The 19,484-nt window shown below is 49.9% G+C and overlaps 6 protein-coding genes across 6 annotated transcripts; 4 read left to right on the top strand and 2 right to left on the bottom strand.

The window, feature by feature from the left end:
- Positions 1 to 250: 250 nt before the first annotated feature.
- LTR84_007433 (uncharacterized protein) lies at positions 251 to 4,591 on the top strand (the record flags this gene model as incomplete). Its single annotated transcript, XM_064850986.1, has 2 exons — positions 251 to 1,321; positions 1,421 to 4,591. The coding sequence occupies 2 exons, from the start codon at positions 251 to 253 to the stop codon at positions 4,589 to 4,591; spliced, it is 4,242 nt and encodes a 1,413-aa protein (XP_064702255.1).
- Positions 4,592 to 5,890: 1,299 nt separating this feature from the next.
- On the top strand, positions 5,891 to 7,450 carry LTR84_007432 (uncharacterized protein; the record flags this gene model as incomplete). The annotated part of the gene is made up of 2 exons (XM_064850985.1): positions 5,891 to 6,016; positions 6,296 to 7,450. 2 exons carry the CDS (start codon positions 5,891 to 5,893, stop codon positions 7,448 to 7,450), a joined length of 1,281 nt encoding a protein of 426 aa, XP_064702254.1.
- Positions 7,451 to 11,022: 3,572 nt separating this feature from the next.
- On the top strand, positions 11,023 to 13,275 carry LTR84_007431 (uncharacterized protein; the record flags this gene model as incomplete). Its single annotated transcript, XM_064850984.1, has 1 exon — positions 11,023 to 13,275. The coding sequence occupies one exon, from the start codon at positions 11,023 to 11,025 to the stop codon at positions 13,273 to 13,275; it is 2,253 nt and encodes a 750-aa protein (XP_064702253.1).
- Positions 13,276 to 14,257: 982 nt separating this feature from the next.
- LTR84_007430 (uncharacterized protein) lies at positions 14,258 to 14,506 on the bottom strand (the record flags this gene model as incomplete). Its single annotated transcript, XM_064850983.1, has 2 exons — positions 14,258 to 14,385; positions 14,449 to 14,506. The coding sequence occupies 2 exons, from the start codon at positions 14,504 to 14,506 to the stop codon at positions 14,258 to 14,260; spliced, it is 186 nt and encodes a 61-aa protein (XP_064702252.1).
- Positions 14,507 to 15,853: 1,347 nt separating this feature from the next.
- Positions 15,854 to 16,979, top strand: LTR84_007429 (uncharacterized protein; the record flags this gene model as incomplete). The annotated part of the gene is made up of 2 exons (XM_064850982.1): positions 15,854 to 15,857; positions 15,880 to 16,979. 2 exons carry the CDS (start codon positions 15,854 to 15,856, stop codon positions 16,977 to 16,979), a joined length of 1,104 nt encoding a protein of 367 aa, XP_064702251.1.
- A 598-nt stretch (positions 16,980 to 17,577) lies between these two features.
- LTR84_007428 (uncharacterized protein) lies at positions 17,578 to 18,153 on the bottom strand (the record flags this gene model as incomplete). The annotated part of the gene is made up of 1 exon (XM_064850981.1): positions 17,578 to 18,153. One exon carries the CDS (start codon positions 18,151 to 18,153, stop codon positions 17,578 to 17,580), a length of 576 nt encoding a protein of 191 aa, XP_064702250.1.
- Positions 18,154 to 19,484: the final 1,331 nt, after the last annotated feature.

The raw sequence follows: 19,484 nt of genomic DNA, 5'->3' as shown, positions 1-19,484 counted from the left end.
TGTTGACAGGCCGTCTCTTTCGGGCAACGCCCAATAATGCCATGTGCACTGGCAGATTCCATCCCATCCCCATCTCAAACCACAAAGCAGTATCACACCCGCAACTAATCCCACAGCAAGGTTTTCTTTTCCAGCATATTATTGACGACGACTAGGGAATACAGACAGTGGATAGAGTGAATACTTCTGTAAAACACACGACCATACCACAACATAGTACAATAGAGACACAGCAAGAAAGCAGGCAAGCATGGCGGGCCCTGCCACCGCCCGCGATGGTAACAACAACAACAAGGACAACGACCTCATAAACTTCGACGTGATAGAACTGCACAAGGAGAACATCCAATCCCTGCCCGGCGGGCGCTCAGCGCGACAGCTCGCATCGATCCTCTCACCCCTCCCGTCATCCACAGGAAAATCCATGTCGAGCACCAAAGCCAAGACTGCTGCGGACACGCCCTTGACGCTCGACGAAACAAAGACCATGAACGACACCTACCGACAGGGCTATGAGGACGAGCTGCAGGCGATCGCGGACGCAGATGATCCGCTGGACGTTTACGTGCGCTATGTCAACTGGACACTGAATACCTATCCATCGGCGCAGGCCACGCCGCAGTCACAATTGCTGCCGCTGCTGGAACGAGCGACTAAGGCCTTCCAATCGTCTTCGCAGTACAAGAATGATTCGAGATATCTGAGGCTGTGGCTGCATTATATTCGGCTATTTGACACAACGCCACGAGAGACTTTCGCGTATCTGGCAAGGCATGGGATTGGAGAGAAGCTGGGGCTGTTTTATGAAGAGTTTGCTTCATGGTTGGAGGGCGCAGACAGATGGCTACAAGCGGATGAGGTTTATCAGTTGGGAATTCAACGGGAAGCCACACCTGCGGAGCGCTTGTTGCGGAAGTACAACCAGTTCCAACAGAGATACAACGCCCGTCCTCAATCGGCAGATGGACCAACTTCTCCAGCGCTACCGACAGTGCGTCCGGCTCTGGCAGCCAAGACGGATCCATTTGCATCCGCACGTGGTGAAGAGCCTCCAACAACACAAAGACAGAGTGGTGGAAGTACAACAGCCCCGACATCACGATCAGGGAAACCCAAAATGGCCATCTTCTCGGATGCTGATAGTGCTGCGCCAGCTCCTGCACCCACAGGCTCTGCAACCACAAATGGCTGGGACACCATCGGCTCCATGAAAGAGCGGAAGAAAGAGAATACTCATGAGGCTCGACCGTGGGCTGGAGAGACATTGAAGGCCGGAAAGAAAGTGGGCACAGCAGGCAAGATGGAGATTTTCAAGGATCCGGTATGATTTTCTTCTTCCACCATTATCTGCGACGCGTCCTTTTATGGCGAACTTCTGGAGTGTATTCGACTAATGTTGCTGGATATTTCCTGTATTTAGTCATCCCGAGACAAGAATGAATCGCGTTCAACCAAAAGTCCCTCCTCAAATGCTACATCGAAAGATTCTAGGCAGACTAGCACAACAGTCAACCCTCGTACTGGTCGCTCTGAAAAGGTATTTGTGGACATCGATGCTGTCTATCCAGCCAATAGCAACACTGAATATAGTTTCGAAGAACTGCGAGCCATCTCAAGAGGTTGGTTCAAGAGAGACTGGAAGGCTCGACCGCAATCCTCACCAAAGCGTGTCGAGCCACTGGGAGAATCGATGGGGAATCTGACCATTGTAGAGTCACCAGCTGCAAAGTTTGCAGACCTGGATGATGTTGAGAATCAGAGCCAATCTCCTCAACAAGAAGAATTGTCCATTCAGGAAGCTGTAGCCAATATCAGTATTCACGATGTGTCAACCCAGTCCATGGTTGGAATGCCTGAACCAGAGCGACATTCTCAATCAAACTCACAGGCGTCGAGACCGAAGGAAAAGAAATTCAAGACCAGGGAAGTCAAGCAGGAGACGCAAACAGTCAAGACCCGTCTCGAATCTCCGACCGGCAGAAAACTCAAGAGAAAGAACTCAGCTGTGGCGGAGCCGACCATGACTTTCCACTCCAAGGCAGCAACGAACGACATATACGACATGTTCAATCAACCTCTTCGTAGACCGGAGTTGGCTAGGGATGATACACAGAGTGGCGACGACGGTGATTTCACGGAGGGCGACTTGGAAGACGGCTATAGCACCGCGGGGGATGGAGAAAGCACCGGAACTGGTCGGGCGTCGCTGCATGGAAGTGAATATGGGGAGGACACCCTCAGTCAACCAAACACTCAACCTGACAGTGTTTCACCTTGGTCTGACTTCACTGCCAGCAAGCACGTGCCTTCAGTTTCTGTGGATGCTTCCCTCAAAAAGCCGTCTAGGAAGATTGCCAAAAGTAAGACATCGAGCAAATCCAGGCGCGCTATGAGCGAAGACATGACTGAGAACATGGATTCTTCCAGTCAAAATGCCACACAGACATCAGGGCTAGGTGGGTTTGACACTCAGGCCATTGCTGCTATCGCCAATGCAGACTTTGATGACATGGATACAAAGGCCATTGCTATGCTTGCAGGAGATCTTGGTGAAGAGCTTGATGCTGATCATGTGAATGATGTCGAGGAGGTCATCACTTGCGACAAGATTACGACCAGCCTCTCGCCGCTCACCGATCTCCAGACCGATCTAGAGGAACCGCAACAAGACAGTCCAGCAGAAAGCAACAACAACCGATCTCCCAGCAAAGACGTTGTGCTCACTCCTGTCGATGAAGGATTTGATGAGCGGTATGAAGTTTCGAATCCAACACGGTTCGTTCCTATTGCACCCGTCGATTACGAACCAACGCCATTTCGCTCATACAGGGATCCAAACATGATGGCACAGAACAAGCTCCCATTCATGACCCCAATAGTGGAGAGGACTGAGAGCTCCTTTGCACCATCGACTGTTTTCAATGACCCAGACTACTTCAATTCAAAGACACCCAGCCGCCCGGGCCGAGATGCCTTTGAGAGCCCTTCAAAGCTCATGGTTGACAACTTGTTGCTGAGCAGTCCCCAAGAACCACATGAAAGCCCTGTTACTCCTGGTAAGAGGAAGATTAGCCATGACAGTGATAGAGAAGAAGCAGACCGTGATGGTTCGCCCAACAAGAGAGGTCCTGGATTGAGGCTTGAAACAGACATTGGCTCTGATTGTCCTCCAACCCCCAATCTCAGTCCGTTGATACTGAAGCAGGAACTGAAAAAGCCAGAGCTTCCGACAGAAACTAAGGCCCGGCCTGTTCTTCAACAAACAAAAATCCACAAAGGTCCCGTCGTTCTCGACCTGCAATGCAACCCTTGTGATGACGCCGTTCGTCAGCAGATTCTCACAACTATACACCCACCACCGTCGTCGTATGGTGGTTATTATGACCACTCAGAACAAGTCAGCAGACAATATCAGACTCTCAAGGCATATGCGGAGAAGTTGGCGAAGACCAAGGTCAAAGCAAGTCCAAGAAAAGGCCAGAGTGAGAAGACACCCAACAAGGCTTCTCCACCGATTCTTCGTTTTCAGGGCACCACTCAAGTGTATGCAGCCAGACGACAATTAGGAGAGGGTGCATTTGCTCCAGTATACCTTGTTGAAAGCTACAATCCGAAGGAGATACAAGATATTGATGCGGATGCCGACAAGGAAAATTCGGTCCCTGGTCTTCCCCAGGCCTCTGATCGTGGAGATTTGGAGGCACTCAAGACTGAGGCACCTCCCGGAACACTTGCGTGGGAATTTCATGTGTTGCGTCTTGTGCGACAACGCCTCGGTCCAGCTTCACGAACCATGGAGTCCATCATTTTGGCGCATGAATGTCACCTGTATCGTGATGAGGCTTACCTTGTTCTATCGTACAGCCCGCAGGGCACTCTACTTGACTTGGTCAACCTAGCCAGAAATGAAAGTGTCAAGGCGGGAAAAATTGCCGAAGGCCTAGATGAGAGTCTTGCTATGTTCTTCAGCATTGAGCTTCTAAGAACGTTGGAGGACCTTCACCGAGTTGGAATTCTGCATGGTGACCTGAAAGGTGACAATTGCCTGGTCAGACTCGACCCCGATGTTGAGATTGAGGACATGTTCAACGCGGATGGCAAAGATGGATGGAGGTCCAAAGGACTGAAGCTGATTGACTTCGGCCGCGGCATTGATGTACGAATGTTCCAGCCACAAGCACAATTTATTGCGGACTGGCCATCGACTCCACAAGATTGTGCTGAAATTCGAGAGTGTCGCCCTTGGAAGTACCAGATCGACTACCATGGTGCCGCAGGTGTAATTCACAGCTTGTTGTTCGGAAAGTACATTGAAACTATACCCGTAACTGGCGGTGGTCTGGGACAGAAGAAGGAATGGAAGCTCAAGGACAACCTCAAACGCTACTGGGAAAAGGAACTGTGGAGCGAAGTGTTTACCTTGTTACTGAACCCGGGCATTGTGGCGGACGGCGAAGAGATGCCAGTCCTGAACAACCTCAAAAACGTTCGGGTCAAGATGGAGACATGGCTGGTTGAAGAAGGTGAGCGTGGTGGAAGAGACCTGAGAGGAAATCTCAGGAAGATGGAGCGGTTGATTGCTCTGAAATGAGGCACTTAAGGTTGGATGATTGTGATTGTGTTGTTTTCAAGCATGGCGTTGGTGGAGTTGGAGTTGGACTACGTTAATCGCCAAGTTCTCTCTGCGGTCTTGAGATCCTCCTGCAGATTAGAAACAGCATTCAGTGTGATGTTGGGCATAACAGTGAGATTGATATCAGGATCTTGGGTAGTAGTACGGAGGCCAGGTCAGGAAAGCTAGTTGATGCTGCTGCTGAACAAATTAACTTGTCATCGGCAATATCCATTTCTGGTGGTGCTTTGATTCAGCGGGCAAGTGCGCGTTGTGGTGCAGTTCCTTCCCCGAGGACGGTTACTCAACACAATAGGGTAATCGTACCTGCCACAAACTTGAAGGAAGGTGTAGATTCGTACCTTCCCATTTGATCGCGTGTGGATCTCACCGATTGCATCAAACGGCCACCACGGCCATGTCTTCCGCCACATTCGACCTCCATGTCAATATCTTCTCCAAACTTTACCATCACATCATTATTATCAACCGTTATCAATACCTTTTCTTCTCCTCCACCCTCCCCCCCCCAATTTCGCCATTTTAATTTCCTCCTCCTCCTCCTTCTCATCACTCTCACATTAACGATGCGTGGTGTGATAGTCCTCGAATATCGCAGCCACAGCTGACATAGGCGACTTGACTTTTGTCTTTATTCCCTCGATCCTGATCAGTCAAACCTCGTCAGCCCGCATCTTTGCCCAACTGTGGGTACCTTGTGTGTCATTCTACCGACCAACGACCGAGGAACTTCACCTGAGGTGGCGGCGGATGTGGAGTCGAGGTCCGATTTCCCTCCCCAGATCATTACTACCATTATCCCTACCACTCCGACTTCTTCTTGTCACACCCCTACACATTCTACACTCTTCTCATCAACCTGAGCGCAGCCGAAGTCCGGTTTGTTTTGACGTGATCTGCGGCAAGTACGCCTTGCGCACCATCTCACTTCGACACTCCACTCTTTGGGAAGCTGAAAAGCACGCCTTTTAAATTCTGGGGCTCCGCACCTCCATTTCCTAAGATCAAACAATCATACCCACTTTCCTTATCGACAACGCCTTCGATCGGCAACCCTAAGTCTCCTCCTTAGTCGCGCCATAAGTTCCAAAGCTACCTATAATTCAACTTCATCCGCGCCAACCCCTCCCAACCCAAAGTTCGGACTCCTCGGACCCATACCATAGAAACCGGCGACACGAGATCCACGCATATACGTAATTAATCATACGGCTTGTACATACCCATATAATAACACTACCCTGAGACTTGGGGATCATGGGTGACGCTGGGCCGCCAACCCCTCCGCCTTCATTGGCGCAAGACGTCGAGTCGATAAGCGGGATCGAAGCAGATCATAGTGCCCCGTTGAGAGAAATCAAGGTGCTTGTTACTGGCTTTGGGGTAGGTACTTTTCTTTTTTCTTTTTCCGTTGGGCAGGCTTCGCTTTCCCGATGCTGCGCATCTTTATCTGGAGCATTCCGATGTGATACGAGGGCGCTGGTTGGTTGATGCTGTGTTCCTATCACCTGCAGCGAAATTAGGAATCGGGCAACGGCACGTGGTGTTGAGATGCTTGTGTTTCCTAATATATGCAGGGGGTTTGTGCTTGTGTATGCGCGTGGGAGAGACAGCTACGTGCGACGCTTCACTTGAATCTGACTTTCTGACATTGAAATCTAGCCGTTCAAATCATTCCTGATAAATCCATCATGGCTCATAACCTCCGCATTACCCGAAGAAATTCTTCCACACAGCTCCTACCCATCCGATGAATCGTCTGCAATCAAGCCTTACAGGATCCGTATAACCATCAATCCATCTCCCGTGCGAGTAGCATATAACACCGTCAGCACCGCATTCCCGGACCTACTTGCACAACACAATCCTGATTTTGTGTTACACATCGGTATGGCAGGCGGGCGCGACTGCTATTCCCTAGAGACGCGAGGGCATCGCGACGGATACCGGATCAAGGATGTTGACGATAACGATGGATTCTCTTGTGGCGAGCTTGTTTGGAAGCGAGAGGGTGTGCCAGACTGTTTACTCGTGCATTGGGATGAAGATGATGTATTGCGAAGATGGGAACAGGGTGTCGAGAAAGGTTTGTCAGAGCGTGGTTTCTTGGCTGGCGGTAGTACTCCGGCCCCCGCGGCGAACACCACCATTCCACTACCAAAGGGTTTTACAGGCCCAATAAGAACCGTCTGGGGCACAGTAGCCGGATCAGTGTCTCGTGCTGAAGAGAACCGGAAGAAGGGCGTTGTCAAGCTTTCCCGGGACGCTGGAAGGTTTCTTTGTGAATATGCATTTTTTGAGAGTCTGAGTCGCCGATGGATCGATGCCATGCGCTACAATACTCCTGACGATGGTAAAGCATCTCCGACATCGAGTGCTGCTGAAACTGTCATACCAGACTCGGCAAACAGCGCGGGTGACTCTAGCAACCACAAACGAGCTCTCGCACTTGAGCGCCTGGGCAAAGTTGCTTTCCTTCACGTCCCCGGCCGGACGGGGGTCGACGACATCAACCTAGGAGTCATGATCGCCGAAGAAGCGATCCGCGCTCTCGTGGGCAGCTGGGAAGACGGCTATCGGCGGGATCGGAAGGCGAAGATCACGCAAACGGCATCCTCGGGCTTGAAGGATGGAGAGGTAGCGAAGAAATTCACAGACCAGAATTCCGAGATCGACACCGGCGTTGCCAGTGTGGGTGGCAGTGGAAATGGGAATGGAAGCACTCCGACAGTGGCCGTCATTCAAGGGGAGGTCACGTTGATGCCGGGTGTTGGTGTGGGTATTGAGGATCTGGGGAGGGTTAAGTGGAAGAGCTGATTGATGAAAGGTAGTGGCTGGTGGTGGACATGGACTGCACCGGAATTTCCTCAATGACTTAACGCATATATACGGACATGATTGCATGCAGAGCGCATGGGCGAGCTAGCTGAGATGGAGAGCAACTACAGCAATTCGAGCATGCCTACCGCTGTAGGGGGAGCAGCATCTGCACCATGATTTATTTACTCATCTTCAAGTCTAACATATATCTATCACACAGGTACCTCAGTCCAATATAGAAATACACCCACAGCAGGCTCTACTCGTGGTGATGGGCATTCACTTAGTCAAATGGGTTTTCTTTATTAGTCGACTCTGGAATGAGACGAGGTACTGTAAGATGGCTCCTGGTTAGCAGCAGAGTGCCCGTACCTGTGTTACTATTGGTTTGAAGATATCGTTCGTGTCCAAAGTATCGCAACGGGACAATGCCTTGACTAGATTATAAGAGGCATCATTGCTGTGGTTTCGACACGGACAATCAATTTGAAGTCGTCACTCGTGCCAAAGATCAGGATATCCGTGAACCCTTTGTGGGAAAGTAGATCCGGATTTATGACAACCACATGTTTGTGGTTTTGCATGTGAACTCATGACTCGACATTCCAGGGCACGGGGATCTAATAGGGCAGACAGTGAGACTACCTGTGCACAGCGGGTATTCGTGCGCATGCAGATGTAGCCCACATTGCCAGAAAGTTGAGATGTCACGAGCAAACTTTCCCTAAAGGATGGAATTCCCAGGGTTGCAGTGGAACTAACGCTGTGGTCATCGGAGGGCACATGCCTGTGGAGAGCCAGTCTCCAAACTTCGATGGAGCTTCTTGCGTATATCGAGCATTGGCAGAGATTATCTCCACCTGGAAGGTGGATGTATTCGAATCTTGCAAAGACTCGAGTACTGTCTCAGATGTTTTCCCGTGGCATTCGATTTTGTGCATGATGGAATTTCTCTTGATCTGATGTCGAGGTTATTATTGAGTTGTCAACTGGACGTTCGTTCCGAAGTTCGCGCCCTCGTAATCGATAAGTGCCCGGATATGAAAACGGGCTGGCTGGTCCAGATAAGCGATCTGAGATCGCATTGACCCTCTTCCCGAGAGCAGTGCCAGGATCATGCTTGTGAGCACAGGACAGTGCCATCAAGAGCCGGAAAAGTCGCGATGATGTAAGGAAAACTGAGACACGGGCACAATTGAATTGTCGACTTGACTTGGAGGCAAGGAGGAGGACGTATGGAAAAGTAGGGCGATATCTCCACTTACATATTGTTTGTTATTCAGGATGAGTTGTTTGTTGTTGTCCTTCCGCGACGACAGCCGAGATGGAGTGTTTCATACATGACGATTTTATCGGTTTGTGTGGGGGATGTGGACGGTAGATGGGGAAGGGTGATCTCTTGATATCAAAGTGATTCGTACATGAGCGACTAATGAGGGGAATTGAGGATGGATGTTGGCGAGGTTGAAACAATGATCCTAGCTGGGCTGTCAGTTGAAGGTGGCTTCCGCGTGTGGCTTTTGTGGAGGAGCGATGGGAGCTTTGACTGGCAGGAGCGAACGCGGTCAATGCAAGACGCTAAAGATTGTGTCCAATCGGAGATGCAGATGTGGGCGTAGCGTGTTTTTCGCGTTTCCGAGCTTGACGCGTCAACGCTCTTTCAGAAGTGACGAACTTGAACCTGAATGCAAAATGTGAGGACCATCAGAGAAGGAAAGGTTCAGCTCAAAGGTCTGGAGGTGGATCATGATGCTGGAACATGTGCCCTCCTGACAGCTGCAGCACAAAGAACGCGCCAGTCTGTGCTTGCCTCATTATGTACTCGTCAGTCGTAGCTTGCGTCTACAAATGCATCTGCAAAGTGATAATACTCCGACTCCTCCATTCCAAGCAGAGACTAGAAATAACCGAGAGTGACAAAAGAGAGCATTGGTTACGGAGCTACCTGCACGGGGGAGAAACAGACTTGTCGTGCTGGAGGTTTGAATGCAGGAGTACTCCGTACTCGTAGTAAATACCTTGGTAGTGCGCGATGATGGGCGATGTGGGATGGGCAGCTTTCTCCTCCAGAACCCACTTGATTGCAGTATCCGTATGCACTGCAGGTGAGACAAGAACACTGAGTATGTTTTGTATGGTACGGGTCTGAGTGCCAGGCATCATTACCCGTTAAGTGGATTCATCGTGTGATGGTGTGCTTTTGGATCGCCGAAACCAAGGTCAACGTGCATGAATCTCGACCGTGATGAGCAAAGGCATACTGATAACATGGAACATTGCTGGTAATGTGCATGTTACTTAAAGGGCAGTGATATTCATTCATGCGCTCACGATGGCCTTAGCCAATCTTTTGATTCTTCTAAAAATTACGAGCCGTCTACTCGATCAATACCTTTGGTACTCCAGTACGAGGTACTCGTCTTCACCACGCGCTCTGTCACTGTTTGTTGTGACTCCGCTTGTCACTCAAGCCGAGCGGATCATCAGACACACCGCTGCATCTTAGGCGCCTCGGGAGGAGCACGTCACCCCTAACCTGGACCCCACCGGCAAGCATTATTCGGGGGCGAGGGGTGTCTGCAAAGCCCAGATCCCTTCTACGAGTGTGCGAGGTCCAGGGCTTGTGCACTCCGGAACCCCAGGGCGCCAGTTCCCAAATGCCCATCCACGGACGCCGGTGTTGACTTTGACTGTCTTGGGCGCGCTCGAACCATCAGCAGACTCGGCACCGGGCAGTCCTCGTCAAGAAAGAACTTGACTAGAGAGTGTTTAATTGGTGAGAGGGATAAGCCCTGGACCCTGGACCACTGCACGCGAGAACAAGACTCCGGCGTCTCTCAGACTTCAGTCACAGCAGTCTTGCTTGACCCTTCCAGTTCAACTTGAACATCACTACGAGTATTTGCCTCTCCCGTCTTGCCCACTTTTCACCACCACCACCAACACCAACACCAACATTCCAACCCATTCTTCTTCTCTCATTTCTTCGCTTCACATCTACTTTGATTCTGTAAACAATCAACATTTCCTCATCACCACTCTCTTCACTTCTTCTCAACCACTTCACTACTCGACGCTTATCCGGTTGATCCCCACCACTATCTCGCTAAATTATCCACCCTGGTCCCCCAATTTATCCCCCCTGCAGTCGCTTCTTTATCCTCCCAGCCACCAGCTTTTTCCCCGACAAACTCTCAACTTCCTCACTGCGACTTCCCGCGGTCAATTCTTCGCGCACCGAACACGTCTATCGTTGTCGCATCCTACGACTTCACCGTGCTCGACTTTCCCGTCATCTGAGCCGCGTACTATCCGACCCTCTGTTTGCTCTCTTACAGGTCTGCTACAACCATTCGTTCCGGCCTCACGGTCTTGCAGTGGGCAACCAAGTCACCTCCTTCTCGCCCGGTCGACCGCATAACCGAGTCCACACGCGTACACAGCATGAACCCTTGAAGCGCTTCCATCTTCAACTGGCCTGCATCTTTTGGGCCTCTGCGCCTAAACCGATCTTCGCGTTGTCATCTCGAGTATACCTCACCTCTGCGCATTGCGCCTCCACCACGGTCATGGCAGACCACGAACTATCTCCAACCCTCCTCGCATCTTCTGCCCAGCGAAAACCTCAAATGTCGATAACTCTACCTCGGAACTTTGCTCCCTTCAGACTTGATGGCAGTGATACTCCCAAGACACCCGATCAAACCTTTGCAGAGCTCAAACTGCCTCCTCCACCTCACCACTCTACATGTCGCGTCCGCCGCTCGCGAATAAACATGGACAACTTTCAATCGCGTAACAATGCCCTTCCTTCGACGCTGTTTGCATCAGAAATCCCAATGCCTTCCAGTGCAGACTCAGTTCGAACTGATTTCGGCCTGGGCGCTGACATTGCTCTGCCTTCAGTAGAGGTCTCACTCGATTCGACTCGTCCAGCTTTTGTGCATGCACTCACAGATCCCTCACCAAGTGAGAGGTTGAAGCTTTCATCGATTAGAGACCAACAACTTCCACGGACCCCTTTGGCTCAGACGAAAAATGCACCCATTGAATACAAAAGCAATGCCTGGGGCATGCATCGCTCCTCTTCCGAATGCTCGTTTCGTTCCGAGTCGTCCTGTTCGTCTGCTGACGCCTTTGAGACTCGACCTACCTCCTTCGATGGCAGTGTAACCAGTCCTGATCTAGACCTGCAAGATCCTTTCTCACCAGGCAAGGTCAATATCATCCCAGACACTCCTTCAAGGAAGAACAAGAAGCTGCGAGTCCACGCATTTATCTCCAAGGCGAATGTTCAGTGGAGCATTGAAATGGATAACCACCTCTTCAATGTCTACCAGATGTATCTAGCTGACCCGACGGTCACGCCCTTCAAGACGGTTCCTGGTAGCATCCCACCTACGGGAGTCTGTCATCGGGTTGCCCGACGAGCCAAAGAAACCTGGCCCCGAGCAAGCCGAGTTTCCAAGCCAATTGTCAAGCGGTACAAGATGCGAAATGTCATCGAATCTCGCAACTGGGCCAGAGACAAGACACCTGAACCCAACGACTTTCTGAAGACCGACAGTCCAGATGTCAGAGCATCTTGGCCATCTGAATCGGCTACCAGAAAACGATTGAAGCAATTATGCAAGGAAAAGTTCACAATTTCAGCCCATTATCAACGACTACGTGAATCTCGGAGTCCTTCTCCATTCCATGACCAGTTCCTAAAAAGACCATCGTCTCGCCTGGCTCGCTCAATGTCCCGGCAAGCCGATCCTGAAGCATCCACTGCGTACACCACGAGAGAACTTGGCATCTCACTGGTTGCTAGCGGTGCCACTGCCCCACTTGCACAATTGGTCACTGGTGATTCTCCACCAATCCAGCAGATGTCTGATGACTGGTTTAACACCCCAGTCACCAAGGACGTTGATGCCATGTCGATTTCGACACCCGCGGGACTGGGTATTGCTACGGACACCAATAAACTTCATGTTGCCAGCAGCATACCACGCCTGGCTTCACCGTTCGCCTACAGTACCTGGAATGGCTCAAGCTCATCAGGTCACAATGATAACAGACACAGTAGCCACAACCAGTTCGATACTGTGCATGCCATTGGAACAAGATTGCTATCTCCATTTAAACCGGAGCCGGATGTCTCACTCAACGTCAACAAACGACGTGCTCTGCATAATCTGGAGGACGAATTGAGTCCAAATGGTAGCAATATCAACAAGCCAGCCTCAGGTTTGATCTTGGACATTCCTACTCCCACCACTTTTGAGCCGGTTCCCGAGATTCGGCCAGAGTTGGTCTTTACTGGCATTGGTGATGTGAATCAACGTCGAATTCGTATGAGGAATCGCGGTGCAACCATGGGTGCTGTCAACAATCGAGAACACATTGAGAAATTCTTCACTCCACCTACTCTTCATACACCTACCATGGATAGTATACCTCCGGTTCCTGCTTTACCGCCTTCCCTCACCTCCTTGGCGACTGTCACCTCCGCCTCAGCAACCTCAAGCCTCGCTCCGCCAGAAGTTGACCCCAATCAGAAACGCCTCGGCAGTCCTTTTGAGCTTGATCTGAGCAAGCGAAGCTACCGAGTCAAGAATCCTCGACATGTGCCAAGCTTGAGTGATCCTTTCATCAATACCAGTGCCTTTGCCACCACACCCAGTCATGGTCATGGCCACAACAGCAGCATAAGTATTGGAGAGAGACTTGCCATGTTCAATACTTTCCATCCTCACCAGCAACGCTACAATCCGGGCAGCTTTCCTAGACCGCCACTGCCGGAGCAGCAGATGAGAGATGACCCCTTCACATAGACATCTATGATTGTCTATATATGTGTGATCAATCGGACTCGAGGAGGCTGAGTACGTATTTGCGTCCACATTTTCTAAATTAGTGTGTTATAATTCAACGATTGTTTTTGATTGAACGACGCCTTGGGAGACTAGGTACTGTTTCCAATCTATTATCAAGTCATGACATGGAAGGCGTTGAAGAAGGTTGATTTCTTGGGACGAATGGATTATTGGCCCTCAGGCGGCACAATCACTATTTTTGCATAGCTATGCGGCAAATGATGAGCATTATTTCCAAGGAGAGACAAAATTGGATACTCAAAAACAAGATGCACAGACTTGGATAAGAATAAAAACAGCAGATGGAGGTTGCCCAGAGAGTTTGCATCGAAGACGCTACCGAGCAGGATAATGGGGAGTTCGGTAGGATCCCAATGCTTGGCGGACATGGGACCTGCTATCAAGTCGCCGAGCAATATGATGTACGATGTCAAACGCGTGTCTTATCCCGACTGCGAACACTAGGTTGCTTCTTGGTTCACAGGTACATGAACGAGATCAAACTCGATCAACTGTGGAGAGCTCGTCGATCTATGTTGGGTGAAAGACACGGTTTGGTTTCACATTTCTTCTAGGTGAAATTTCTGGGCTGGCAATATGTTATTTGCGATCCTCACGATTACGAGACGACGAACCTTGACATATGGATTGAGAATGATTAAAATGAGCATTCAAATTTTCTGTTTTCCAAAAGAGAGTCGTTCCTAGTGTTTCGCTTTCCTTGTCCTCCTTATCTGTTCACTCTGTTGACTTCATCTTCGGTCAGGATCGAGTCCTCAAGTTGGCATTGAGGCTCATGCAGTAGGTCGAAGTCTGGAGCATGCGCTTGGATGTCAACTGTGAGGTCGGTCCTCTGTCCTTGATGTGCTGATCTCGTGTCCTCCAGGTATCCCTCAAGGTACCCAAGCTGTCGAACACCGAGGTGGACGACGTCACCGACTCACACAGGCACGGCGGCAACCCCGGCTGCTTTCCCCGGCACGGCTCTTTGATGGGATGGCCGCTTGGCCTTCAAATCCACAGCAGACAATGCGCCTGCATAGTGCAACGTTTCGCGCGGTCGTGCTGCTACCCCGAGTGGTCAGTTGGGATCAGCATACAGGAAGTGGACGTTATCATTGCGAAACATACCCACACACTTGTGGTAGATCCAGTACAAGAGGCCGGTGAACGGTGGCAGGATGAGCATTGTGAGGAGTTGAAGCAGCGATAGTATATCGCCTCGAGTCCACTTGTTCTCCATGGCTGGATAGTGTTTTAATATATGATATCTGGGATAATCTCGTTATGTTGTACTGCACGATGAATGAGTAATGCTCGGTGTGACTCAGAGCAGTTGGTCAAGGATAGGTACGAAATTTAAAAGTGGAAGAGTAAAGATCGCGCATACTCGTGGGTCTGAGATGTGAATAATGGCTTGCTACAACTTGAATCCATTTACGGATATGCGATTTAGTGTGATTGGCCGCCAAACTTTGCGGGCATCGAAAGTCTGGCGCTCGCCGTTAGCTCCCCTTGGACGGACCGCTAGAATCCAGTGATGCGGACGATCCCTGAGCGACCATGTTCATTCGATGGAAAACGCGACTGTATCTGTGTGGTGCAGGGCCGGCTGAGATCCCGTTTAGGGTTTAGCCCAGCTGTTAAGTGGTGACTAAACCACAACGGGCAATCCGGCCAACTGCTGTGTGTGATGCGTGTCTCTCAGCCTTGTTGCTCTACCACCTAAAACTGGTAATTCGGCCAGGTACACCTTCCTTGAGCTCTGTTGTTCACCGACTATAAACATCACCCTTCCCGCCCTCTATCTTTTTACGATCCAAACCTCAAGAATTATCATCTCATAAGAACTTCTTCACTGGTTATCTAGCATTCATGGACGGCGCAATGGACTGGCAGCCTGATGTGGATTGGAATGAATTTCTCAATTTCCCTCAGACACCTGACCTTTCAGCACGGTCTCCGTTCGACTTCGAGTTTGAATCAGACCCATGCTTAAATCAACATATACCGCCTAATGAAACCAGCCACTCCGAATCGTACCTCGCTGTTGTAAGCCAGCACCAAGATCAATTAATGCTACCGATCATCACTCAGCCTTGTCACGTTGTTGGAGAGTTGATAGAGCTATCAAGTCCTGGAGGCACCAAGATTGTCAGCAGCGATATGCCATCACCGCCTCTCAAAGAAATTAGACTGAAAAGGAAAACATTCTCAGAGGGCAGGCGGTCTCACCAGAGCTTGCAGCAAGTTTTCAAAGGTCCGAACTTCAAACCACCAGCCAAGCGAGCCCGGTTCCAACGGGACCTTACGAAGATGATCTGCGTTCAGTGCAAGATTAAGAAAGTCAAGGTGAGTTGATGGAGCATCAATTTGCCAAATACTGAGCTGTCGTCAGTGCCCTGGCTACCCAGAGTGTAGCAATTGTCAATCACCCAATACCCCAGACCGGACCTTTGCTCATGTGATTTGCACCCCGTGTGACTTCGGGAGGTTCAATGCATTCATACCACGTAAGGGGCCGACTTTCGAGGTGATGGGTACAGACATTGACATGGACAGGTGACACCGACTACTCAGAAATCTTCACGCCATCTCAAACAGCTGGAGCGCGGAAGCCGAGAAGTGAAGCCGCCACTATGTTCTATCGTGTATGCAAGGATATCTTTCATGGTTACGATCTACCAGAAGATGTTCCGAGTCGATTCGAAGTGATCTACAACGCTTCCGAATTACTTACCTCGATTAGCAGATTGAGTCAACTTCACGAAGATTCAGCCAGTCCTTTAGTCAGAGTGCAGACGGCAGGAACAAGCACCCTAGATTTGTTTATTGAATTATTCCACTTGCTGTATGCACCTTATCGTGTGGTGCTTTCGCGAAGTCAGGATCTGAGATTCGCCAAAGCTTGTTATAGTCTTGCGAGCCACACCATATTCGCCCTGTTGGACATGTCTCTTAACGTACGACAATTTCAATTCCAAGTGACACCAGATATAGCGGAAGAAATCGCAGTTCACATCCTGTTCCTCATGTGGTGCCTGGATCTGGGCATAAAGGATCCGATTTCGGAAGCTATAAACGACGACCCAGTACGTATCAGCGAGACGCGGCGATATCTCACATGCTTGTTCCAAGTCTGGGTTCGATGGACCTCTGCTGAGAACCATGAACGTCCAACGAACTCGCACCAAGAGCTCTTGGACGAAATAATTCAACTCAAATCCGGGAATGGTCCAACTAGGGTACGCAAGAAAGAGATCGATATAACAGAGTCGAATCCGCGTTTTGGCCCGTCCGACGATATCAGATACCATGGCTCAATTCAAGCTTCCAAGTCTATGGCTGCCCAAATGTTGTATAGTCTTTTAGACTATGTGGTACCTCCAGCTATTCGCAAATTTTCGGAGCCGTCCTCTCTCCATTTTGGTTCTTTGAGCTCATCGATAATCCATGTCATGCATATAAGAAACGGACTATGCCAACGTGAAATTCTCAGTGACATCTACAGACAAGCATTTGGCGACCAGTTGACGCATTTTGTCCTTGCCGGCTGTTGCGTAAGGGACTCCCTACCGACCCTTTACACAGGGGACGATTTAATCCCCATATGGTGGTTTCCTATTTTCAGTGCTCTGGCTAGGGGGTCTGTTGACGGTTGACGGTGTTTTAGAAACTCTGATCGTGCTGGTGAATACAACGAGATTGGGAAGAGACGGGGCTTTATGTCTCGCGTCTTCAAAAGGCTCAATCTTTATCGCGTCAATGAGGCTTTTGCTGTGGAAGTCAAATTCTAGCCTGATTGGTCGCATGCCCCTCGAGAGTATACTCAAGTTCTCTGGCTACGCAGCTCAGTGGTTGTCGCCTGATAAGGAACTTCTAGTCCTCAGCTGCGTCACTAGCAAGCGGTTATCTCAGCAGCTGACGCTCGTCAAAGATCAGCCACCCCCCTTTTCTCAGCATGGCTTTGCACGTAAGTATGCACATGAGAGGCTGGAGCGTCTGAAAGGGGTCAGGAATTCTGAAATACAAATTACTCGACTGAACCACAATCTCCAGAGAGAGGACGAAGACTTGCTCTGATATTATCTTCATTTCAACCCTTGGCGCAGATTTTTGAGCAAGAAGTCATCCCTTAGACTGAGAAAACCAGGATCTGTTATATAGGTATTGATCTTACAGTACTTTCATACACAAAGCACGAAGACTCTCAAATCTGTGGTGCACCGCCCCTTCCCAGAACTTCGTTGGGCATTCACTTCAGAATACCCCGACAACTGCAAAAAGCGCTCCAATACCGGCAACGGCCAACTTATCAACCGCAGCTGTAGGAGCAGCCAGCCCAGAGAAACTAGACACCAGTCCACTTCCAGAAGCAGCATTAGCGGTAGCAGACTGAATAGAGGCCAACGGAGTCGAAGGCACAGTCGCCGTTGCCAAGGTCGGCAAGACATAAGTCATGGTCACAAGATCCGAAGGACAACCGGGCAATATCGTAGTCATGCCTGCTGAAGTCGCCTCTGGCGTGATAGCGGGAAGGCTCGAGTAGAACTGACACAAAGTATACGAAGTGGAGGTTGGCTGCCCGAGTGTGCTGCTGAGCAAGGTGGTTGTCGGAACAGAGATGGTCGTGTAGGAGTAGGTGATGATGGACGATGGGCATGGAGGTAAGAGCGACGATGTGCCTGATGCACCGCCGGTCGCGCCGGGAACGCTGGAGTAGAATTGGCAGAGTGTGTATGAGCCTGTGGTGATGGATGAAGCTGGGGAGGCAGCGGTGATGGTAACAACAGTGGCCGTGGTGGATTCGGCTGCTGCGATTGTGTGGAACAGCATGGCTGTCGTCGCTAGCAAGGCTGTGTAACTGCGTGAGAACATCATGTTGTGTCGTATGTTAGGCTTCGTTGATCGCGTAAAGAGGTGTGTTGTTTTGTTCTTAGGCGGCTTGAGGAGTGCTATATGAAGCTTCCACGAGATACGTACTTAAATATGCGTACTCAGAGTGCATTCGAAGGAGACGGAGGATTGGAAAAGAGAACAGGCAACTTCATTTTCAAGGCATCATATAGTGAAGAGTAGTTGCTAAGCCAACGTTTAGCTATCTGAGACATACTTATAGATTCCGGGGTCTCGCCGTGGGCTAACTAACTGAAGTTCGTGTCTTGGTGGTTAAGCTTTTAACCAGCATACTGATTAAGAAGGCACAAAATCCTTCCACTCCTCCAAGATTAATTCTTCTTCCCCAAGGAAGCACCCTGAGACGAAGGACCTCCAAGTGACTTCGAAAAAAATGATACTTCGAAAATAATGATGAGCTTTGGTCCGCGCAAAGGCTGAGAATATCTGAACAATGCTCTCTATGATCACGGCGTCGACCTCAGTCATGACCATGGGTCGCGTGGGGTTCGAACAGTTGTGTCTACAAGTGTACGATGTACCAATTCCCCCTGATAGGGACATCAGCAGTGGTTACATTAGATCTCCAAGATCACGAAGATGGAAACTAGCCGCTTTGTTGCGAGCTGTCTCAGATCAAGTGTCTAAGTTAATTCAACGGGAGATTCATAACGCTCAAAATAGATTCGGAGAATTTCTTTAGCGTGGTCAACGTCACGCTATCCCATCAATTTGCTGCCATAGCTTCACGTGGGTGCAGGGGTCGGTAGAAAGTCCATTATACCCTCTGCACGTTCCGTAAGGCTCCTGAAAATAGGAGTCACCCAACTGCTTTGCCGTTAGGCGTTGAGAGAGCGAGACTGCCCCTTTCATAGATTTGTCTGGACATCTGACGGTGTCCCTGGGCACAGCCTTGCTATCAATCTCGCAACCTATTACGAAATCCATCACTGGCTGGACGGGCTCTGAGTCAGGCGAATTTGAAGAGAGTTTTTGACCAACTTAGAACAGCGCAAACCTTGACATATGTATGCCTGTCCTTGCACAATCAAGAATAGAAAGCATAGTGGCCGGAGAGTATATGCAGCGATGTGTAGTGTTCTGAGGAAAGTTTTCCAAGATATCTAGCTGTATACAAAAGTCCCATCCTGAATTGAACTACCAAGCCAATTTCTTCTTCCAACTATGCTATGCCCCAGTTTTGGCTCTCAACATACCCCCGACAACGTTTTCTCGACCCAATAGTGAGCCAGGATCAAGCTCAAGCCCCA

Source organism: Exophiala bonariae (genome assembly GCF_035927105.1).
Source record: "Exophiala bonariae strain CCFEE 5792 chromosome Unknown scaffold_29, whole genome shotgun sequence".
NCBI lineage: Eukaryota > Fungi > Ascomycota > Eurotiomycetes > Chaetothyriales > Herpotrichiellaceae > Exophiala > Exophiala bonariae.
The sequence above is the reverse complement of the archived record's forward strand: the minus strand, read 5'-3'. Positions and strand labels throughout refer to the sequence as shown.